General features: G+C 28.1%; 1 protein-coding gene across 1 annotated transcript; it reads right to left on the reverse strand.

Moving 5' to 3' along the window:
- Positions 1–8,056: 8,056 nt before the first annotated feature.
- On the reverse strand, positions 8,057–26,325 carry LOC112592293 (FMRF-amide neuropeptides-like). The gene is made up of 2 exons (XM_025336313.1): positions 25,855–26,325; positions 8,057–8,615 (listed from the first exon to the last, which is right to left on the reverse strand). Exon 2 carries the CDS (start codon positions 8,605–8,607, stop codon positions 8,122–8,124), a length of 486 nt encoding a protein of 161 aa, XP_025192098.1. The 5' UTR covers positions 8,608–8,615; positions 25,855–26,325; the 3' UTR covers positions 8,057–8,121.
- Positions 26,326–26,655: the final 330 nt, after the last annotated feature.

The following is a 26,655-nucleotide window of genomic DNA, read 5'->3' on the forward strand; positions in this document are numbered from 1 at the left end:
TTTAAATATATACCATATTATATTACATGATAAATTTAGACCCTGCAATTATCTTTTTTGTCATTAAATAACAGGTACAACAAGAAATGATCTCATATAATATACCTATAGCAGTGTAAAATAAGTTAATAGTCAATATGTGAGTGCTAATTATAATATAGACCTAGTGTATAAATAAAGATTGTACATTTTTCCAACAATAAAAACATACCTATTGTGATTCTATAATATTTTGTAGCTATTGTATATTATAATTCCTGAAAAGAGGATTGCAGGCTGCAGTACTTAATTAATAGCTTACTACCATTTAGAAATATGATGCACTAAGATGCGGATTACACTGAGCTGATTTAACGTTTAATATCAAAATTATTGCTTGATACGAACCTTGAGTTTATAATATCATAGTTTAGTTCAATACGATTAATAATAAAAATACAGTATTCGATAATATACTTAATATTATGATATGAATTAAAAAAATTTAAAATCTAAGATGAAACACAACGTTTAAACCGGTAGAGTGCGTACTCAGTGTTTGTTGCATAGAATCGGTGTAACGGTTTATACAGAACAACTATCGATAGCGTTCTCACATGTGATGTTCCTCGATAAACAACACGTATATATAATCGTGATGTACGTAGTGACGTCGGGGACTGGGAACGGCGCCGAACGTCAACTCGGCCGTATGGCTCCCTCGGTGCTTGTGCGGTCACTAACGGATGACCACCACGGTGTGAGGTGTGTAGGAATGGTGGGGGGTGGACTTGATGTCATCTTCTGGAAGTGTACACAAGAGGTGTGTGTGAAATTCCCTTGTGAAACACTCTCCACGACAACACTTCCTTCTCCTACTACCACACATCCAAAACCTCTACCATGGAAATACCGCCGATTAGTACCACATCCGCAAGCACCGAGCAACTCGTGCACACACACACACACACACAACCCAAAAATTATAAAAAAAGGGCAACATGACATGATTATAATAAATAATGGCATGTTGCGTGGCAAAAATTGGTCCCATTAACTTGCAGCCCCTTAAACTACAATCTCACGTGATTACATGATGTGCTTGTGGTGGCAGGTCTGCAGGGGGATTCAGTTTCGAACGTTCGCCGCCGTATAAACTCAATGCCGTCTCCACCAAAAATTTTGGTTTTTTTTTTTCGAATTTTAAGTGAATTTAAACTATTAAAAAAGATAAATTTCACATTTCACTGATAATTAAAAAAAAAAATAAAAAAATAAAACTCAAGTTTTATATTTATTAAATACTCGTATTATAATTATTAATTTATAATTTACCTGTTTTTGTGTCCGTCTATTATAATTTATTGGTAGTTACTAGTACGTAGTTAAACTATATGATAGTTAGGTAAAATTTTGTCGAATAGAAATATATTAAATTACAACAATTTTTATAAATTATAATATTTCAATAAATAAATAATGTTATAATGGTTTTATTCAAATTAAATCCATACTATAATAGTCGCTAAAAAAAAAAAAAAAGAATAAAAATAATAGCTATAATTGAAAATATCAAAATATGAGTAATTTATTAATTTATGAATATATTTATTAAATATTTATACTAGCTTAAAAAGCAGGTAACAAAATGTAATGAGTTAAAAATAAGTTTATGAAACGGGTTAAGACGAATGGTCATTTACTTTAAGAATAAAACGTTGATATAGTTATAAAATAAAGTTAATGTTATGTTTCGTGTAATTGTCTTTAGCTCATTACTTGAATATAACTACTTAATACCATATTGTAATGCGAGGATGAGTACGAGAGCTTTTTCGTTTATATGTGTATATTTATAAGGAAAATTATTAAGGTATGTGTTGAATAAATGTGTTACTTTACATTTTGTGGAACTTATATACCGGATTTGTCTTCTAAGATAATTAGGTTTAAATAAAATATCAGTAAATAATAAATTGAAATAATATTTTTGACGATCAAAGAATGATAAAAATACCTAGAAGTTAATATAGATTTTAGAGAATGAACGATTATTAATGAATGGATACTGTGTGGGTGACTGAGCGCGTTTTAGTGTGTCATTTAGATTTTTATAGTTGATGTTCTGAGATGCCGCCTTTGCTCGTAATTAAAGTATAGATTGTGGTATCTCTCGTACGTCTGAGTGTCAAAAGAGAATAATCAGAGTATTTAAATGTCTTAATAACTTTGAGGTATTCTTAAATCTAAATGCACTTTAATTAAATGTAATAAAGTTATATTATTATGTATATTATATAATCTAATTTCTTAAATATAATGTAAATATAGTATAATGTATGTAATTTATTTGGTAAATTAAAAATTTATCTAATAAATATATATTATAAAATTTAAGCTGTAATGATGTATCATAATATATATCATTACAAAAATATAAAGGTTACAAAATTATTTTAAAATCGCATAGTTTATACTTGATAGTTTAAAATGTTTAAGTATTAAGAACGCTCGCAGAGTGAGACTTCCTAATTTGTTTTTAATTCTTTTCTACCATTATAAAAAAAAAAAAAATGTATTATTGGTTCAAAAATATAAATATCTATTGTTGCCATGTTCCAACGAGCACATCGAAAGGTTTACTCAATTTCCGTAAAGTATATTTATCGTAAAAATCTACATAAATAAACCATGCAGAATATTGTAACTGATGTCAAGATCACGGCGGCTTTAATAGACAACATTTCAAATGAATCACACAACGGCCAATCAATAAAAATTTTGGGAAAGCGAGAACTCCCAAGCTTAATAAATAAAACATTTTGTAAATCTATGCCAAATATACACATCACCACAACTCGCTATAATGATGATTCAGTTAAGCTTGACATGGCGAAAAGTGTTAAGTTCCAAACACTTCATCCTTCGTTGACGTTGAAATCGGTTTCGAATGAAACAAACAAAGGTCTGTCTGTGGATGTAGTGAATTCCGATGTCTTCGGTTCACCAGCAAGAAAATGTATTTCACTGCCGAACATTTCGATAAGCACGATGCCTGTAGTTATCGAAATAGAGGATAATTTGGTAGAAATTTCGGCAGACGTTTCTAATAGCACAGAATGTGTGGGGATCATACCCGAGGTTTCCAATGTTCAAAATAGTCGTCGTTCTTTTTGGAGGCGAACAAAAAGCTTTTTCCGCCGTAAACATGATATTATATTATGTTGCGCAAATACTTTGTTAAATATTATTTATTTCGTTACATATTGTTTAATTGTATTATAATAGTTGTTAAAAATTGTTTGACGTAAATTTTTTTGTTATGTTATTTAATCGACTATTTTATTTTGATGTATTATCACTATTAATAAACGCAAAAGCACAATTGTAAAATTAATCTTTGTGACTTGTAAAAATTGTGACTATATTGTAAAGATACTTTTGGTGTTATTGTTTTTTTTTTTTTAAATAACTCATTAGAAACCTTGAGTGCAATATTCAAAATTTTCGACAAAGAAACAAGAATATGTAATGGAAAAAAAAAGAAGAAATATACTGCGATATCTTACAAAATGTGATGTATATGATAAAGCTTACTGCCTATTTGTATTCATACATTGTAATCGTTCAGTTTTAAAATGCAAAATTTTTTAAAGTTTAAAATATAATAAAATTATAGCTTTAATGAGAGCTTCCAATTTGTATGTAACAGCCTAGTTTTTGACTTTTTTTTTTTGATAACGAGTTTAAAACTTTTCAATTTGCCCAAGTCTTAAACAAATAACTGCAATGTAAAACTTAATTTTAATATTTTTTTAATAACTGTTATTCTTTGTTGTTAATTTTATATCTTTTTTTATTCTCTTTGTCAGAATGGGTGTTAATTAATTAAATAAATAAGTAATTAAAAACCTGTTGTTGCTATTGTCAACCATAGTGTTGAGATATTAAATATTCGTGTAATAACTGTCCAACTGTTTGTTTTTAGCTTTGTTTCAAAGAGCACATTGAACAGTTCATTCTATTCTCATAACGTATAACTATCGTGAATATATCATAAATAAATCATGCAGAATATTACAACCGATGTCAAGAACACTGTTGCTTCGATTGAAACCATTTTGAAAGAACCATTCAACGGACAATCTACAAAAGTTTTGGGAAGTCGAAAACTCTCAAGTTTAGTGGATAGAACATATTTTAGTTCTAAACATTAAGTTTATGACGACTGGCTGTGATGGTGATAGAGTTGAGCCTGTTGCAGTCTCGGTGTAACAGATTACAAAAACACTTCCCGTAAAATGCCCCAGTGATGGCCACAGCCGCAGAAGTTATAAGATCCAGCCTCCTCATACTCGTCATCGTTGGAACAGGTTTCGGATGAAACTAGCAAAAGCCCGTCGGAACCGAATTTGACGAAGTCTGATGTTTCCGATTCACCTGAAAGAAGATGTATTTCAATGTCTAACATTTCGATAAGCGTGACGCCCGAAACTATCGAAATAGAAGGCACTTTGATAGAAATTTCAGTAGCCATTTATAATAGTACAGCAAGTACAGGGATCATGCCTATGGTTTCCAATATTAAAAATGGTCACCGTTCCTTTTGGAAACGAACAAAATGCTTTTTCCACCGTTTATTATGCTGAGCATAATGTACCTAGCTCATTACTTTATTTACTCCGTTACAATATATTGTTTACTTAAATTATGAAAGCTACTTAAAATTGTGTTTGACGTAAATAAACGTTTTTGTTATATTATTTAATTGGTTAATATTTAATGCATTATCACTATTAATGAACACCAAAATCTAGTTGTAATTTATGCGGTTTGTCCCTTGTGAAAATTGTGACTGTATTGTGCAAATACTCTCGGTGTTTTGGTAACAAACAATGGCATGGGATAATAAAAAATAAAACTACTGCGACATTTGGCGAAGTACCATGTGTATCAAACACATAATTAATTTTTTATATGTAACTAATAAAATAATTAGATTAACTAATTTATAAACTTAATAACATAAGATATGTGCAGTTTTAAATTACACACTGTGTTTCAAGTATAAATAATTAAAATTAAATATATTGTCCTGAAATACTTGAAAAAAATAATCAAGCATGTTTCTGTTTTATTATTTTGTTCTACGACTATTTTTCATATACTTTTTTAGTCTTGATCGAGTAGCTTTAATGAGCTTCTACAATTTATAATCTAAATCGTATGCTAAGGTAATTTATTGATTTTAACTTTATTTTTCATACGAATTTAAATTTTGCTGTTTAGGTTTTGACTAAATAATTGAAATGTAAATGTTGATTTTATAAGTATTTTATAACAATTATTATATTATTTTCATTTTGTATCATTTTATAAACTATTTTGGCCCAAATAGACAATAAATAATAAATTAAAAACCTATTGGTTGCTATTGTCAACCATATAATGTTGAGATATTAAATATTCGTTAGATAGCTGTCCATTGGTTTAAATTTAGTGTTGTTTCAAAGAGCACATCTTACAATTCATTATATTTTCATATCGTTAACCTATCGTAATAATATTTATAAATAAACCATGCAGAATATAACAAATTATGTCAAGATGACTGCAGTGGCTTCAATAATAGACAATATTTCGAATGAATCACACAACGGTCAATCAATAAAAATTTTGGGAAAGCGAGAACTCCCAAGCTTAATAAATAGAACATTTTGTAAATCTATGCTAAATATACACATCACCATGACTGGCTATAATGATGATTCAGTTAAGCTTGACATGGCGAAAAGTGTTAAGTTCCAAACACTTCATCCTTCGTTGACGTTGCAATCGGTTTCGAATGAAACAAACAAAGGTCTGTCTGTGGATGTAGTGAATTCCGATGTCTTCGGTCCACCAGCAAGAAAATGTATTTCATTGCCGAACATTTCGATAAGCACGATGCCTGTAGTTATCAATATAGAGGTACTTCGGAAGAAATTTCGGCAGACGTTTCTAATAGCACAGAATGTATGGGGATCGTACCCGAGGTTTCCAATGTTCAAAATAGTCGTCGTTCCTTTTGGAGGCGAACAAAAAGCTTTTTCCGCCGTAAACATGATGTTATATTATGTTGCGTAAATACTTTGTTAAGTATTATTTGTTTCGTTACATATTGTTTAATTGTATTATAATAGTTGCTAAAAATTGTTTGACGTAAATAAATGTTTTTGTTATGTTATTTAATCGACTATTTTATTTGATGTATTATCACTATTAATAAACGCAAAAGCACAATTATAAAATTAATCTTTATGGCTTGTAAAAATTGTGGCTATATTGTAAAGATACTTTTGGTGCTAGGTTTAGGTTTGGTGCTTTGTCTATAAAATTTACTTAATTCTCTACACATTTATCTTGAGTTATTAGGTCAAATACCTTTAAACGTCTCTTGTGTTAATACGCAATTTTATCACAAATATTCTATACAACTACGATTTATTAAGCATCAAAATTGTTATATCCCCTTCATTGTAATAAATAGAGTGTTAACTATAGACATTTCAAAAGAACATTTTAATTTGAAATTAACAATGTACGTTGTCAATGTTATCATTTTAAAAATGAAATAACTTGATAATATCTCGATTAATATTCAATATTGTAAAAATTTGTTTTTTAAGACTTTTTATTGTCAGTAGAAAATTTTTTTTTAAGAATTTTGTATTAAATTTTCAAATCATAGGTATAAAAATCATAAATAGTTTTATTAATTCTCTACTATGAAATAGTTTTTTTTTTTTTTTTTTAATAAAGGTTGAACAATTATAAAGTACCTTGTATTAAATTTCCAAACTTTTTGTCTAAGTGGAGAATTTTTTATTGACATTTATAGACAAAAAACTAAAAAAAAAAAAGTAACGAAAATTTCAATTGTTCAAAAGGTGTCAAAATATAGAGAATAATAGCGACATATCATTTTGGCGGACATTTCAAGGTATTACGTCAGCAGAGTTATCATAAAATCAAGAAGTACATTTTGTTGAAAACTGATTTAGCATTAAGATTCCCATAAAACAACACATATTGTTGTAAAACTAATGCATTGATTGCTTCGTTAAAAATCTAAAACATATCAGTACATCACGAATTGTTTTTAACGGTTATGTAGACAAACAGATCATATTTGAATATTTCTATTGACTTTTGAACTTTACACGGTAACATGCACGATTTTAATTTCACTATACATGCTATGTACATTAATAAGTATATCTATCGTTACTGCAGGGGCGTAGCGGCTCAACAATTCTTACCGGGTAAACAGATATTTTCAGGCCACATAAATGTATTTCAGATAATTTTTTTCAATTTGAATTTCTTACCATTTCTTGTTTAATTGGTAGATGTGTACTATCCATTTTTTTGATTGGGAGAATTAATATAAAACAATTTATTTGGCCCACATGTCGGTAGAAGCTATATTTTATCAATTTATTATCATATACATTTTACATTCTTTCTATCTTCTTTTATAAAATTGAAAACAGCGTGTCAACCATAAAAATAATGTTTGACCATTATATCAAGCAGTAGGTATATGAACCATAAGACTCCATTTAATTATTCTAATTAATCTCATAATTGTACTCAGGTATTATTTTATATATACGAGTAAACTAATATTTTTATATCACGATAAAAATTTATATATATTGAAAAACACTTTAGCTTCTTGTTTTAGAAAGTTTACTTAATAATGTTTTGCAATAATAATTTTTTTGGATCAACAAAATATTGATTAAGTACTTTCATCACACCAGGACCAGGCCGTTTCTTACAAAGCAAGCCAGGCCACCGGGCGTTGTTCCGGTTGCCCCGTGGGCCACTCCGCCTCACGATAGTATCGCGCATTATATGTATTATTATGCCTACGTAATTGTTACCGTGATTTAGGTACCTGCTATGTACCTATATCATAATATCAAGTTTGACGGAAAATCGTACAAAATATTATAAATAAATGTATGTCATTACGTATTTATTTGTTTTTAGCAGTTACTTTAAACACAGTAAGTATAAAGTATAATAATATATTATTATATTATGTATTGTGTATTAAATAGTAGTAATATAATTATTATGATGTGATGACGTTCAGCGGCGGTCGTCGTAAGACGGCGGCGGCGGCGGTGGTAGCGCTGCGCCGCCGAACGGACTGCGGTCGATGCTCCCGCCGCCGCCGGACCGGCCGAACCGGACTTCCAGCCCGTCCACGTCTACGTCGTAGTGGCGTCTGGGTATTTTGTTGTCGCCGGGCGTGTACACTTCGCCCCGGCCGAACCGGATGAAGTTGGAGTCCCGGCGGCCGAACCTGATGAAGTTGGAGTCGACGCGCCGGCCGACCGCCGACGACGGGTCGAGGCGCTTGTCCACCGCCGCCGCCGATGCCTGCAACGGTGCCGTCCAACTGCAGTCGAAGGCCCGCCCGAACCGCATAAAGTTCTTGTCCATGGCGCTGCGCCTGGTCAACGGGTCCACGGGCCGCAGGGCGAACCGCTTGTCCACGGCGGCCGCGTCGGCCACCCCGTCGGTGACCAACGCGGCCAACGTCAACGTCACCGGCAACAGAAACAAAAGCATTATTGCACCTGCGACACACAAACGAAACAGCAGACGTGAGCCGAAGCCGTTAATTAAAGGTTAAAAGGTAAAAATTAAAGGTTTGTTTATGCGCGTGGTTTCGACGTATGAACGTTTCGCGACGGTCGGTCAAATCGGCTGCACGCGGTAACCATACATATATACGTATATGGTTAATGGTTATATTGTTTATACCATGTGCACGACAAAATATGTCGAGCCGAATTTTTCCGTCGATACCGTAGTAAACGGTAATGCACGGTTAATCGCGTTTAACCACTTTGGTACAGGTATATCAAAAGCTCGCCACGCATAGGCAGAGATTGGGAGGTGCTTGGAGGGACCGTAACGTCCCCTCTTCACCGAGTAGTGGCGGACCTTTCGTTCGCCATACCGATGGAGTTATGTTTTTATTAACGAGGTCTCGGCGACTCGACCTCGGTGTGTAATACATATTAATATACTAGAGATCGTTACAGGACTTAGCCCCCAAAAAAATCGAAAGCCCCCCAAAATCATTGAACATTTTTCAAATTATTAAATAGGTACCTATTTTGCAAGAATGCAAAAAAAGATTTAAGCCCTCCCCCCCCCTAAAATTCAATCAAATATCCGCTTATGTCGCCACGGATATCATCCGATTACAGCAAAAGATTCTTAAGCGCGTATACGAGAACGTGAATAGTGTAAGCCGCCCTGCTTAACATTGAATTATGTCCCTGTACACGATAACTGAAACAAAATATTGAACACGTTAAAATAATTTTTTTAATTCAATTATGATTTATAAAAAATAAGAATGCAACCAAAGTTTCAGTAGATTACTTCTATCGTTTGACATGATATTTTTTGTTCATTATTTAAGTGTTTATAAATTTTAATTTATTAAACACTTAAATGTATATGTATAAAACTCACCAAAAACCCTAGATTTGGCCAACCTTCTTCTCCGATGTTTTGTTTAAAATGTTTTTTATAAATCAATAACTGCAAACTTATAACTGTATTTTTTTTTTTTAATTATTATAATAAACATTTTTTGGTTGCCGTAAAAATTATATAACACTGAATAATGTTTTTTTTATTTACAATAAAGAGATTAAATAAAAAAAAGTGTTTTACATTTTTAGTTATAAATAAATAATAACGAATTAAACGAATTATTTATTTAAATAACAGGAAATAAATATGTTTAGTTAAAACAGCCTTTTTCTGCTTTTTTTTTCTGAATAACTGCAGTTATGGTTATTTATTTTTACAAGTATTTTTATTTAGTGTAATAATTTCAGCTAGTGTGGGCAGATTGTTACAAATTTTTATACTACTATGAAAACATAAAATAAATAGAACATATTTTTCCTTTAAATGAAATAATATGTTGAGCATGTAACGTGCTAACCATTAAATTATTGTTTTTATTCGAAGTTTATTCTTAAAACTCGTAAAAAACAGACCCGATTCTTGTTAGTAAATACTGTGCCAATACTCCCTTATATACCTACGTTTAAAAAGTATATTGCACATTTTTAATATACAGCTATTGAGCTATCGACATACTACAGTAAGTCGTCATAATTGGCATTTACAAATAACCCACTGGCATAGTAGCATACTTAGAACGCATTATTCTTAAACATATTATTTATGCACTTATGCTTTTATCATCTAGAAAATACAGACAATATACAGTGAAACTGTCTAATGCGGAATAGCATGGGACCAATCGAAAATTCCGTTTTAAGCAGTTTTCCGCTTTATTGAATAAAATGGAAAAATTCTGGATTATAAATTCGTGTTAGTTTTTTACATTAAAAAATTAGTTTACAATATATTTTATAATTTTTATTTTTTGAGTTAGAGACTAATTATAAACTTAATTTACATAACTTATTTTAGATTAATTATAGACTTATTTTCTTTTGAAATTATTAATAATTTATACATATTACATAAGTATGAAGGTTGGGAATTAAATTTAAACATTTAGCTTTTCCAAAAATTATGTAGGATTTTTGTTTTATCACTGTTGTTGCTATTTTCCCAATATTATATGTATTTGAATGGACATCACTTAGTAGTATGTACAAGCAAACTGTCCAGTGTAAGATTGTTGGTGCATGACTGTTTCACAGCTATACATTAAACATACGTAATAAGTTTGTATCGCAGATACGATAACCAAAAAATAAAAATTACTCAACCAATATAATATAGTGCAGTTTTGTTTTAATTATCGTTTTACGATGTACTTACATATTCATATTAACGTAACACGACGCTTGTCATATTTCCGGCTTTGCAAGGTTTTTGCTTGCATTGGACCTACAAAACCGTTCCGTTTCCGTGTTAGGAAAGTTCTGTTTTATTGAGGTTCAACGTCTATATAAAACAATAAGAACATGCCGGGACCATAGAAAAATTCCAAATTGGATAGTTTTCAGTTTTATTCAGAGTCTGTATACACAGTTTTTACTGTATCACAATATCACCTAATCTTATTGGGTACACAATTTTCTTATCTAAATAATCTCTAAAGTCTATATATCGTATACCAGCTCTCTTGTTGAATACAATAATTACTAATTACTTTTAAGATGTAAATATGACTGATATTACATATTTTTTTGCCCGTATTAAGTATTTATTTATCTAAGACAGTGCATTTTTAGGTAGTATACATTTTACTTGGTATGAATTATTATTATCAAAACTAAATGTCATAAATAATAATTCACTACGTATATATATAATAGAATTTATATAGTAAAATTTACCTTTTATTGCAAATTTATTAAGGTCGATAAATTGTTGTCAGATTAAAAATAAGTATTTTTTATTTTGATTAATTTAGGAATTTTTAATTCTTGAAGAATTACCGAATGATTAATATTCTTAAAAAATAAGTGATTTAGATTCATTTTCATTATGAGTTTTTTTTTTTTTTAATCAGTTCCCAACAAGAATGATTAGACTTAGATTGTAAATAATGGTCGTATTTTTTCTCTATTATATAAATCATGATTTATTACTGTATACATTTTTCTGCATTTATTATTATATATACAAAGAATGATTTTTTGAAATAATACAGATTAACTGCTATATTATTTTTTATAGTTCGATTTCACGTTCAGTAGCCTTTTCAGCAAGTATATTTATTGACAATTTTGTTTTCTAGTTACAATGTATATTATACTCTGGGATAAAATTATTATAATGCCTAGTTATTGTTTTATTCGTCTATTGAATCAAGTGCCGTATAACACACCGTAAAATAGTAATAATAATGATAATCTTTCTACGTATTACTATAAAAACGCGAGACGTGATACATGTATTGTGTATACCTACGTCATACGTGAAAGTATATTGTCATACACCACGAAATATCGTAAGCCCCCGAAGGGTGTATTATATAATATTACGTCGAATAGTTTTAACGGAATAAAATGTTGAGCCAAATCTCCCTCCTTAAACTTTTATGACTGTATCAAGGGGCAGTAAACTTATTAAACGAACCACCTGTATCTAAACGTACGATAATTAACAATAAAATAATAAGATATTGATATTAGGTATTTAATATACCCACGAGGTCATTATCCATGGATGATACGCTATGCGTATTATTATTATATTAAACAACAGTAATAGTAATAATATTCAGTGATGTGGTCGTAATTTTTTTAACAAGTATACCTACCTACCTTTAAATGGGTTTAATAGTTAGTGTAGGAAGAGCCGAGGGATGTACTTATCCCTTTGTATTATGTAATTTTTATTTTCATATTTATAATTACACAGGTAGACTAGACTATAAACTATTCTGTTTCAATATTGCAGAGACTCTACAATTATAGTCCCAAAAATAAATTATTGTAAAACATTTAAATATTTTATGATTTTATCGTAACACTTAGAAATAAATAACAGTGAGTAATTAAGTAATATAATTTAAATTTTAACAAAATATTCATACAGGTTATTTTAAATTTAAATTATACAAATTATTAATTAATAAAAACAAGAAATAAGATAATAGAAAAATATTAAAAAACAAAAAAAATAAAATATATTTCATTTTTTTTTAGATCACTGTTGAGGTACCTACTAATTTATCAAATTGATTTATAAACAGGATGTATTCGTATTTCGTATACCTCCGCATATCATATATTATTTTATATTTCTATCAGTATACGAACCAATAGAAAAAAACAGGGATAGATATCACAGATTTCTATATTTTTTTTTTAAACATACTTGTTTGCTTTATAGCAGTCACGCCATCCAATATCAAAATTATATATTGTTATAGCAGTAGTGCCAGTAGTGTCCAACGTCCGTCAATATGTTAAATGGCAATTATCACATTATGAATAATACATATAATATAATCTTGAGAACATTTTACGATAAAAACTAAATACCTACTCATACCTAGTAACATATAACCGTTTGGAAGAGATTCCGGTTAAATCAAAATATGATAAACAACATTTAAATTTAATTTTTAGCTTTTATGTTAAATTTTTATAAAATTTAAAATTATGAAAAAAAAAAAATACTTAATTCGTAAATAATAAACTATAAGTAAATAAAATATAATACATTTAAACCATATTTAGCTTAAACCAATTAAATATACGTGATAATAATATACAAAGCATCTCTTTATTTATGACAACAAACCCCAATCCACTATTTGCAGGTAACTAATTAATTGTAAAGTTATTATACAATAATCGAATATAACACATCAAAATATTCGTTAATTCACTATAATCATTAGCGGAGTCAACAATAATAGCGTTACACGTAAATAAATAAAATGGCAAATATTAAATGCGTTTAGATGCGGTAAAAAGATCAATCCGAGTCATAAGACTTACTATTATTTCGTCTCAGAATTTGCTGTGCAACTGTATTACACGATCAGCAGCTCGCCCAGATGGAAAACGATTATTTATATTAATAATTTTTATCATGACGTATGGCGGTGGAGAACGATTCCTCAAAATTTGCGGAATAGTATTGATTTTAATAGCCACTGATATACATACACGACTTCGCAAATTTTATATGTATATATACGATTCCGCGTGATTTTAAATGCAACGTTGCCATTCCGAAAACAAAATATACGTATATGATTGTAAGGGCCGAGCCATACTTAAGTGATTTTGACGTGCGGTAAGCATACGTCGGTGGCACCCGGTAACGCGCGTTAAAATGACGCATGATACTCAAGCGATACACGCGCGTTTTCACAGCGCGTCAAAATCGCTCTAGTGCAGTGCCGGATCTAACATTTTTTTAAACCGGGGCAAAATATGAAATTGGCGCTCTTTTATATCAATAACCTTTTTTTTTTTTTTTACTTATTAAATAATTAGAAATTTGCGCCCTTTTATGACTAGTATCCGGGGCACATGCCCCGGATTGCCTCCCCCCCCTAGATCCGGTGCTGCTCTAGTGCACTCGTATAATGTAATAACGACGTAACGAAAATCACGATAGAACGTATAAAACTGTCGTTATTTCCGTTGTTAAAATAAGTTTTTTTGGCCAAAGTTTCCGCAACATAACGAATTAAACGTAGGTATATGAGTTTGTTTCAGCTATATATTATTATGCGATAAGAGATAATGTTCATGTCATCGTCGTTTATAAGATTAGATTATAATAAATTAGATAATAGAAATAATAGAAATAAGAAATTTGGACTACATTATTGACAGCGTAAGCGCTATAATCGACTATAAAAAAATATGTATAATATCTAAAAAAAAATATCTAAAAATATCTATAATAATATGTATTATTATGTACATAATAAAAAAGAATAAATTTTAATTAATTAATAAATAATAACTTTAAACTGTGCTTTTTGAAAATAAAACTTTCAGAAAACATGATTTTAGTTTAAATTTAATTTACAACTTGATTTTTTCGTGTGACATCAATCAAGGTAAATCATTATATAATTCATATTACATATTATATTTTTAAAATTATTATACTCATTATTATTTTTAACTTATATATTACAATTTTTATTTACATACATCATATATTTTATATACTATTATAACTTTTTTTGACTTTATTGATAGCTTTAATTTATCTACTAATTCTACTATATTATACAACCCATGTAATTTACAATTATAATGTTTTTATATGTTTTATAATAACAAATGTTTTAAATTGTATAATTAATAGCTGATCATTTTTATAACTTTTTTTGACTATATTGATAACTAAAAAAAAAAATTGGAATTTATAATAACAAGAGTAATTAATTGTATATTTATATGGCAACGTTGCATTTAAAATTATGCGGAGTCGTGTATGTATATCAGTGGCTATCAAAATCAACAAGATTCCGCAAAATTTGCGGAATCGTGTTAAAGCCACGTATGGTACCACACAGCGATTAGCTAACCCAGACTCGCGTGTCTTCTGGTTTTCAGACTTTCAGAGCCATTAAATTATAACAATCAATGCTATCGTCACAACCGCGCGTAGTATATAATATAGTTCCGGTTTTCTCTACATTAATATTTACACTCGGCGATGACACATTTATTATTGTCGTTTAATGGTTATGACTTTATGAGATTTCAATCACCACGGGACACACCTACGGTCGGAATACGTGGTCTGTCAAAACTTATTAGTTCCACGAGGCGTCTGTTTGGCCAATTACCGTTGCAATATTGCTGAATGAGTAATGGGGCAGAACGCGATTGCATATACGTTTGTCCTTTTTGGCAACACGATTGCGTATGTTTGTGGATGGGTTGTCAAATGTTGTCAAATTTATTAATTTTGCCATATTATACTTGATAAATGTCTAGTAAAATAATATGTAGGTACACTTCTACAACAATCAATGTAAAATAACAAAGTATACCTAATGAGAATAGTTAAAAAATAGTAATATAATTAATAAATAAATAAATTCGTCGATAAATTATTAGCAAAGCCTAATATTTTGTACACAATAGCATAAAAAAATATCAGGTAATACGCAATCGAGTTTTACCCGAATAATGACCGTCGTAATGCGACGAATTAATAACGGCCACACAAACTATAGCGAGTTTACGTTATTGTGTACCTTACACAGTGAATTTATATACTGCTGCTATTTGTAGCCCGCGCCTATATTACACCAGCTATTGCTGACTACCCACCCCCTTTACCTGTCGCGGACGAGCGATTTCGCCGCCGCGGAAACGTGAAAAATGACCTATCCCGGCGGAGGTGTTTTGTTTTTTTATAATTAAGAAGACAGAGACAAAGAAAAATGACGCGTTGGCAGTAGGTATGCGTGTATTTATATAAAGTTCATCATTTTTCTTTTAAGAGGACGTCATACCCGCACGTGTTATCTCCGTCTTACTCACGTACGACATGGTCAAAACGCGTTTACGCAGCCTGAGTAAAACTCGCTCAATTTTGGTTCTAAAGTAAATATAACCATAGCATCCTCCGGTTTCAGGGACAGCAAGCGATTAATTCGGCCCATTTTTAAAATTCACTATTAAAACCGGCCCATAGTTTTACTTTTTTTTTTTTAATATTGGATATCAGAATAAAATCGTATTGGTTAATTTAAAAAAGTTTTACAGTAAAGTACTAAGTCACTAAAGGGTGTACTTTTTTGCAAGCGTCATGGCGTATTGGTGTACGGATGCACTAGACGATAACCGTTAAAAACTCAGTTTTTTTTAGATTTCTTGACATTAATGATTATAAATAATAATATTTAAAATTTAAAATCATGGCTATTTTTTTTTTATAGTAGACAGGTCTATTAGTTTTATACTGGTAAATTATATAATCATAAAATATTTATCTATACTTTACTAAATGAAATAAATTTTTTTATAATTTTCTTATCTACAATGATCATCACTTGTGAAAATATAATTTTTCCGAGGCCCATTATTCAAAATTTACGGTTGCATTAGTCCCAAAGATAGTTCAGGGGCAGCATATGCTGCCTCTGCTGCCCTCGTGCGCACACCTATGAATATAGGTAACTATTATACAATTTGAATTGTGATAATATTTTTGAGAGCAATACGCTGCTTTGTTTCCATTATTTCCAATATAACGTTCATTATAATGTTTAGAAATACCTAGCAAAAATGACAAAAACATTTTAAATGACCTTTAACTTTTCAAAATTTAAATTAAAAAAAAAAAAAAAAAAAAATGCAGCGTCTTGCCCTCAGAAATATAGTCACAATACAATTTTATAATAGTTACTCTAGAATCAAAATTGAACGAGTTCTACTTAGATTGCGTTAACGCGTTTTTTGTCCATGCTGTACGTGTGTAAGACGAAGACAACACATGGGGGTATGTCGTCTTCTAAACAATAAATATTTTGTTTTTTTCCACTTTCGGTAAACGCAATTATATATCTATCGAAACCTTATAACGCCGCGCGCGAACGCAACGTGGCGTGTATATTATCATATAAATAAGTTTTTAAAAAAAAATCCGAAACAAAAGTTAATTCTCTATCGCATCCTCGTAAATATAGATAGGTAGGTACATTCCATGAAAACGAAAACCCCGTACAATACCGCGGTGATTGAAGTTCGAGTAACAAACTTACAATATTGTCTAATAACCACCGTAAAGCTATTGGTAGGTATTTATTAAAACTGCATAAATGTGCATTGTGCGTGCAATCTGCGAAGCAATTTTATTTTTCTAAGAACATTCATGAAATTTAAAGACTATGCATAATTTATGCGTATACGATAAATATTTAAATAATCGCAAACCACAGGTAATAATGTAATTTTTCTCAAACAATAAGAAATAACAACATGATGTAGTCGTGTGTGTTATCCGTGTAATCATTTTTTCGTGATGGAATAACAGTAAATTATTATGGTTTATAAATATTATTGCTTATTAATATAAATATGGCAATATTTAATATATTTATATATTTATATATATATTTATTAATATGGCAATATGCATATTGATATCAGTCAAGGGGAATTAGAATATAATGAACGATCAATAAGAATATCATTCTGCATAAAAAAAAAAATCTAAGCTATGAAAAAAAATTATATATTGTTGTCACAATTAATAAAGGTATTACAAAATAGTTTTGTTATTTAATAAAAATTTATTTATTTTATTTTTTATCTAGCTCGTTAATTTTGGTATCTATCAATAACTTTTTACTTGTTTCACCGATTATGACCAGTGTTGAGATTATCTAGGTAATAAATTCTGGTATTTTATCTTATCTAGATAAATATTGTATAAGTTATCTATTGCTAATCTGAAATAAAGTAAATACGCGTCTAGATAAATTTATCTTTCGATAAATATTTGATCAGAAACGCAAGAATTTAAATACACGTGAACGATATTTTAAATTGTCCTTAAATAATTGAAATTAATAAAACTACTCTGTAAGAACGTTTCATAAATATAATTCGAAAAAATAACACATAAATAAATAAGAATTTTTCTATGAAAATCTAAACATAGATTTTATTGACAACGCACTTGTATCAATATTATTACACGTGTTTGTACTTACCTATATATATATATGTATATAATATATATATATTAGAAGTAATGTGTAGTATTATTATTTGACAACATAAGATTCAGTTCTACATACCTACAGTTTTGGCTGTGTAAATAATATAAGTTAATAGTTGGAAATGGCAAGCGACGATTCATAGACCGGTGTAAGTATTTACAGCCAGACGAAACCGACTCAATGATAATTGATAAAACTTTTGAAATATTATTATGTATCCAGTCGATCCAACAATTGTTATTAATATATTATTTTATAATATAATTACATACGTTTTCGTTAACAATTATCATAATATCATAAAGTTTATCACATTAATTGTTTATAATGTTAAAATATTTGTATAAAGTTTTAAATGCTAAGTATCATTAACTTTAGGTATGAAAAAGAAAATTTGATTCAATAGGTAGAATCTTGGAAACTTAAATTTTAACTAGAATATTTTATTTACACGCAGATTATCACGTTTACCTATAAGTTTTAATAATATATATTTTTAGTTATTTATATGAAAAATAAATAATTCACCTATTTTTTTAAGTATATAAATAATAACGTTTTAAATTTATCTTTATCTATATCTTATTTAAATATTTTTTTTGTTATTTAGACTCAACACTAAGTAAGACTATCCGGGATAGTGTACCACTGCAGCGCGAAACAGCCATATGTTCCTGTAAATATATATGAAAATTTATTAATAATACTGACATACTGTGCTAATCTTCGATCCTAGTATACAAATCCCTGTTATTTCGTATTAAAAATATTATTACAAATAAATTGTTAAATATTTTTTTTTTTTTAAATTTATTAATTTTAAAATGTAGGTACAGTTCAAATTATTTTAAACATAGTAGAAGAAAATATAATATGTAGTTAATAGTCGAGAGCAGAATTAAGTTAATAACAAATAATTTTAGAATATTTTAACGAAATTATTTGAAGTAGATGAAATGAATATTCAAGTTTTCAACAGAAATTTAAGTATTGAAATGAAAAGTAAATTAACAACATATACAGGATGTCCCACGGAGTTCTGACAAATGAAATAACTTGAAATCTCATCAATATTTTTTCATTTTTTTTTTTTTATATAATTAATAAACGCTTGTACTACACGTATGATATAATTTTTTTTTTTATTTTATAGTAGAAAAATAATAAATTTTAAATTTGATTCAAATTTTTTTGAAAAAATTGAAAATAGCCTATTCAGAAACATATTGAAAAAAATATGATAAACGTTTACAGTATTTTATTTGAGTTTATCCGTTTGCGACTTATTAACATTTAAATATTCGTTCAATTTACTGTTACTGGGCAATTTATAAAACCCAACATTAAAAACCAGAAGTTAAAATGAATCTAAGATAAGTAGGTAACTAAGATAATACACAGATTGTCAGATTATATAGGTCCAATGTCCAATTCCTATGACCATTTACCATTGTACTTTTTGCATATTAGTTATTATCGATAATCACCGTTATCGGTATTCTTAAATTGATAAATAATTTCATTTTGACTTCTGGTTTTTATTGTTGGATTTTATAAATTGCTCAGCAGCAGTAAATTGAACGAATATTTAAATGTTAATAAGTCGCAAACGGATAACTTAAATAAAATACTGTAAACGTTAAACATATTTTTTTCAGTATGTTTCTAAATAGGCTATTTTCAATTTTTTCAAAAAAATTTGAATCAAATTTAAAATTTATTATTTTTCCTACTATAAAATAAAAATAAAACATTTTATATCATACGTGTAGTACAAGCGTCTATTAATTATATAAAAAAAAAAAAAAATAAAAAAATATTGATTAGATTTTAAGTTATTTCATTTGTCAGAACTCCGTGGGGCAGCCTGTATAGGTATTAAATGTATATTATTTATGTATAATATTAATATCTTATTTAAATTATTATCTTTTGGTTTTTGTTTGTGGAATTGCAGGTACGTAAAAAAAATTACTGACAGAAATTATTTATTTTATTCATAACAATAATTTTTTTATAACATATTTATAAAAAATGTTTTTTTTTTTAAGATTTTAACTGGACCAAAGTATTGTTTGAGTATATTGGGTTACTTTCATACATTTTTAATGCGAAATAAACAAAATGAGATGATATTTGAACTTTTTTTTATTTTTAATATTTTGTTCTAATTGAAGTGCATAATGTAAATTTAATTTTTCAAGTCATTTTATGAAAGCATAAAGTATAATTTTTTTAATAATAAAACGCAACATTATTTATCCTATACGTATAAAAATATAATATTTAGGTATATTTTATAATAAATATTGTTCTTTGAAAGCTTTAATATATATATTACATAACAAATAATATTAAAATAAAAATAAATGTACATTAATGTATTGATCAACATTCAGGACCTCAGGCAAAAAGTTTTTTTCATATGAAATCTTTATATAATTATCTTTCAACTTTGTACAGATACAAAGATGGTATACAATTAACAATAATTTGCCTGCAAGTATAATATTTGAAAAAATACTATATATGTTAACAATATTGTTTTGTATAAACGAATTTTAAGGTTCAATTTCTATACAAGGTTAATATTTTTCGTATATTACATGAAAAATTATTATACATATTACACACGCATTAAAATTTGTTTGCAATGATTAAATTTTATAGTGGTTATAACATAATAATACACACTAAAGTACCAAATCTATTCATACCTAAATTTTATTTATACTTAAATTCATTATTTATATTGACGTAAATTAAGTGATTTACTATAGATAGGTATAAAAATTGATTAGACATAAATTAAATAGTCTATCAATTATAAATTTATAAGTAATATTTTCATAAGATATGTTTTGAAATTACCTATTAATATATTAGTAGGTCTATAAAATGTCTTGAACTTCCTGTTACGTAGCTGATTATTATATTATACACCATAGAATAAATAATAAATTTATTGAATGTAAAATTTAAAATATATTTTATACTTTGTAAACTATATATCATAACATATTGTAATTTGTAATAATTAAATGTTTTATAATGATTTGTTTACTATAATTTGGTATTTGTATTGTTTGAAATGTATTACATTTTATTTTTATTTATAAAATAATGGTTTTAAAATGGTATTACAACTGAAGCGGGAATCAAAACTGAGGTATAGATTGCGAAACTGCTTGACTTTTATAATTTAATTTTTATACTATTTCTTATACTTGGCGTCACTTTTAATAAAGTAAAACAAAAAATTATACTTGAAAGTTGGTGTAAATTGATGTAACATATACTGGCATATTCTAATAAAAAAAACTTTAAACAATTATTTACTATTTTTATTAACAAAACTTCGATAATTCTTCAAAAATGTCAATTTATATTGACACAATGCTTTAGTTGTTAAACGTGAAAAAAATGAAAAGTATGAATATTGAGAATTGTGTTTTTTGAGATAAGAAAGGCTTTCGATAAAGAGATTGTGGAAATAAACTATTGGCAAAGTTTTTTATTTCACCCTTCGGTAATATTCGCAAGAGGTAATAAACTCGAAATTAAGATAAATTGCTTTATAAGTTATGTATCTTAAATTTATAAAGTACACAGGCCATACACGTGGTTTGTTTTAGTATTCAGCATAAAGTATATCTAACCTGTCAATTGGCTATTGCTCAGAATAAAAGTTTAAATTAGGAGTGCAATATGTAACTAATAATTATATAACAATTTTGTCTATACTCGTATAATAATAAAAAAAAAAAATTGTTATCAGAATTATCAACAGAATCTGGATTGCGTTACACATAACTTATACAGTTAAATAATCAGATTTATTTTAAATAAACGTACAATGTCTGTTGAACGTGTTTATCGGAAAAGGACTTAGGACACTACTCTATATTTTACTGTTAGTTAGTCAATACAAAAGTTAAAAGGACGATTTGATTTATTGGTATAAAAAATATCCAGTTGTACACCGGATTAATTATTTATTATTTTTTGTACACTATAAATATATGAATATATTATTCTGTATTTATTATTTAAAAGAGATGGCATTATTACATTATTATATGTCTAATCGTTAAGGTGTTTTTGTTTACTTAAAAAAAAAAAAATTAATCAATTTAATTTATACTTTTAATAATTAAATTATTAAAATCTCTGCAGATTTTTTAATAATATTCATATTACAATTAACGAGATGGCCAAAAACAAACAATTTTATTTTCTAAAAATTTGATATCAGATATTATTTGTTTAAAATCACATTTAAAGGGAATTTATGGAATTACGAAAGTGAATTTCGTAATATTTTTTTGCAGAATAAACAAAAACAATACCGTAAATATAAATCCGTCGTCCATTCAATAAAATATCGTTGTCCAATTATTTGTTTTCGTCTTAACATATATGAATTTTAAACAATTATTTCGGAATATAAAATACTTTGAGATATTATTATCAAAATTGATTTTTTTTTTTTTGATAAATAAACATGATGTATATTTATGCCAGTTTGTAGTTGCTTAACAACAGTTTCATTTTTATTTGCATAATATCTAAATTTAAGTAATAACTTTTATTTTTTACATTACATTCTTTTAGGTATTTTATTTTTCAGTTAAATAAGAAAACAACTCAAGAAATTTTCTGGTTTAAATCAACCGGGTTAGACAACAGTTTGTATATGTTTTAAATCATAAATAATCAATTAAATAATAGTTAAAAAAAACATAAAAAAAAAAAATACTCAAGATTAATAAATATAATACATTTTTAATGTAAATACAATAAAAGCATAAATTTATAGAAGTTTCAAAACAATTTAAAACTTTTTTAGTTATTAAAAAAGTATATTTTCTAATCAAATCCAACTCGCGTTGGGTTTCGAGAATGTATTATAATTTATGAAACAAGAATTTGTAGTCGTCTTGCAAATATGTTGAAACATCATGAGACTTATTTATAAATAATAATATAGAAATCCTGAAATGAATACTATACATAACTTCTCAGTTGAGCAATTTGAGATAATATTTTATATTGCAATTAAATTAAATATATTTAACAAATAAGCTTAAATTTTACATGGATTGAGTTTTAACATAAGTTTTTAAATTCTTTAAATCATTTTATTTGTCATAAATGATTTTAGCAATTAAAATATTTTGTTTAGAAGCATATATATATATATATATATAATAATAAAAAATTTTTGTTATAAAAAACTTTAAATTATTAAAAATATAACTTTTTTTTAAAAATTTTGTGTTGTAGTACCTACTTATTGCAAATAATTTATAAATATTTGTCTAAATATATATATATATTTATCAAGAAAATGAGTATTTAATGATAAAATAATATTAACCTACAGTAAATAAATTATATAATACTTGTACCTATACATGACATAATTACATTTAAATATAATTGATAACCAAAAATATTATTGATATTATGAACTATTCAAAAAGGAGCTAAAAATTGCAAATACTTGAACAAAACCACCATTAGTCTAAAATTTTATTTTATTTAAAATTATAATCAACGAAACCAAAATTCGTGCTAAAATTGATTTAGAAGATTAAAAAAAAAAAAAATTAGGTGAGTATCGTTTTACTGTATATTAGGTGTTGAGTGGATCATCATTATAAGTCTCTTAAATTTGAATTCAAATGATGTATCATAATACAAGAAAAATGATTCTAAACGGAAACGGTCTATTAGCTCTTATCACCAAATAATAATTTTTATTTTTTTAATATTGCTATTAAAGTAATTTATTTTACTTTTAATATTATATTATATTAGTCGGTATAATTATACTTATGTATTTCAATAATTTTATGAAGAAATAAGAATACATTTTTTGGTATCTTGTTTTAAATTTTTAATTATTTTTATGCACATCAAATAATTTTTAATCAACATTTATAAAAAAAAAAATAAACTAAAAAAATTGAAAATTTTCAATGCCTATAAATAACTTAATAAAAATTGAAATTTTTTTTAAAATTTTCTCATAAAATTAAAATAATAAAACGAATATATTAAAAATTTTGTGAAAATTTCAAATACCTGTTGTTATTTTTTTTTTCGAATACAATAAAATATCAAAAATTGTTCGAGGGAAAATAATTTTTTTACGGATGGTTATCGAATTGTGTATATTTGAACTTGAAATGCTCGTGAAGAATTAATTTAGTTTTGCGATAGATATTTTTTTCACTCATAGGTCGAATAACAGAACTAGTAAAAAGCCTTGTATTTAATTTGAGGTAAAAAAAACAAAATTTTTTATGAATTTCTAATTTCGAAATACATAATTTATTAATTTTTGCAGTTTTTATGAAATTTGTCAAAATTCTAAATTTAAATGCCGATAAAATAATACGGTGACTATAGATTTTCGATTTTTTTTTTAAATTGAGAAATTAACAACTTATAAAGAATCAGGTACATTTTTAAAAATTTTTACATAGCAAATAATTTTTAATTGTCATTTGTAAATAAAAAAACTAAATAGATTGAATATTTCTTATTTTTTTAAATAGCTCAAAAATAGTAGAAATATTTTGAAAATTTTATTATAAATACATAAAAGTAATATGAACATTATCTGAAAAATTCAATTATTTTAGTTTTTTATATATTCAAGCTATATCGAACACACAGAAAATACACATCGTGATAAAATCAATGCATTCATCGCTCCACTCAAAATCTTAAATTATTGTTAGTTTTTCAGGAAAATTCAATATTTTTTCGAATATTTCACTATAATTTATTAATTTTGAATTTTTATAAGTTCGGTTCAGTTTTGTCATAATATTTGAGTAGTTGAGTTCGGGTGTCGATTACAAAAAAAAAAGAATAATAAATTACAAGTTCTATTTAGTTCGAAGTCATTAAATTTAAAACCTCGTTTCAACTTCATAAACTAATTATAAAAACTGGGAAGTCTGTTTTTAGTATAGTTAGAAGTAAATCATTGTCATCGAATTTAAATTCAATGATAATGATTCGTGGCACACGGAATACGATATTAAGTGAGGAATGTTTCCTCACTTAATATCTTAGTTTTTAATTTTTATTTCTAAAGATATTTTATGTGTGTTTTTTTTTTTTCTGTGTGTGTCACTATAAGTAATACGGCAGATTAAACTAGTTTTTTTCCAAAAACATCGCATCAAGCTTAATAACGTTATAATTTGGCAACGAAAATTTTAATATTAATAATTTGACAAAATACTATTAAGTACTCATAACCTGAATATTATCTCCGTCCGTACACCCGCCGACAGATGCGATGAAATACGGCTTTATTACAGAAGGTCACGGTTTTTCTTATGCATTAATATTACGTGGTTGTATGTTTGACGACATTTATTCGACGTGCTAGGTACTTCCACTCAAAGCTATTCCAGTTGCGGGCCTGAGTTGCCGTCAGACCTGAGTGTTTCAGACAATTTAACTGATTTTTGCACTGCAAGCCCTCCCACTCTCACCATCATACATATAGGTACTTACGCATTTAATCAGACAACGTCTATACACCTCACGTTGAATTATTATTTATTATATTATTATTATTATTATTATTATTATTATTATTATTATGTGTAATATCTTACCGCGAATGATCTTCACGTACACGTTATACGATTAAATATTATATGATATTATGATATCTAGAATGCGCAGGATAGTATAATATGTTACGATGAAGTATATAACGATCGGGAAACGACGACGACGACGACGACGACAAATATTACTGTACGTATTATGACGTGTCTGAAAAGCAATAATAATAGTGTGATATTGTTATGGTCCACGGTCCGCGCAGGCAGCAACAGGCTGGTACGACGTGGATCGGTCGGAAACGACGCGGACGGTCTGGACGAAAGACTCACTCCAGTGAAGGCTCCGGTCTCGAATGCGCGGGGCGAGGGTCTTGGGAAAAACTCAAAACACGTCCAAATGTCCGTTTCGCGGTGCGTGTCGGGCGCGCAAAAGCCGGAAACGGTCGCGTTTTTATGGTGTGTGGCTGCAACGGGTACGATGTACGACTACGACTCGGTTGTCTCGCGGTCGACGCGTGCGGAACGGCTACGGAGGCGGTCGGCTGGTCGGCGCACGCCTTTTATAGTCGCGGCGCGCGGCATGTGTCGTCAAGTTTTTGTTCGTTATCCGTTTTCCTTTGCGTTTTTGGCGGCACGCACGTCAACCGCGCCGAGGTGGGGGGGGAGGGTCCTGTCCGGCGTCGTAGCGATACGCCGAAAAATTTTCGTATACTCATTGCAATAATTGGTAAATATCACACATCAACCCCTCCCCGTCCCCACCCCATCCCTAACCGGATTCGTAGCGCGGCGGAATCGTAACAATATATTATTATTATTATTATTATTATCGTTATAATTACGCACACA

The sequence above is a fragment of the Melanaphis sacchari genome, unplaced genomic scaffold, assembly GCF_002803265.2.
Source record: "Melanaphis sacchari strain LSU unplaced genomic scaffold, SCAv2.0 Contig167_pilon_pilon, whole genome shotgun sequence".
NCBI classification, from domain to species: domain Eukaryota; kingdom Metazoa; phylum Arthropoda; class Insecta; order Hemiptera; family Aphididae; genus Melanaphis; species Melanaphis sacchari.

Bases quoted from the DNA above. Each gene is read 5' to 3' on its own strand.
- LOC112592293 (XM_025336313.1), bottom strand. From the start codon at position 8,607: ATGCTTTTGTTTCTGTTGCCGGTGACGTTGACGTTGGCCGCGTTGGTC.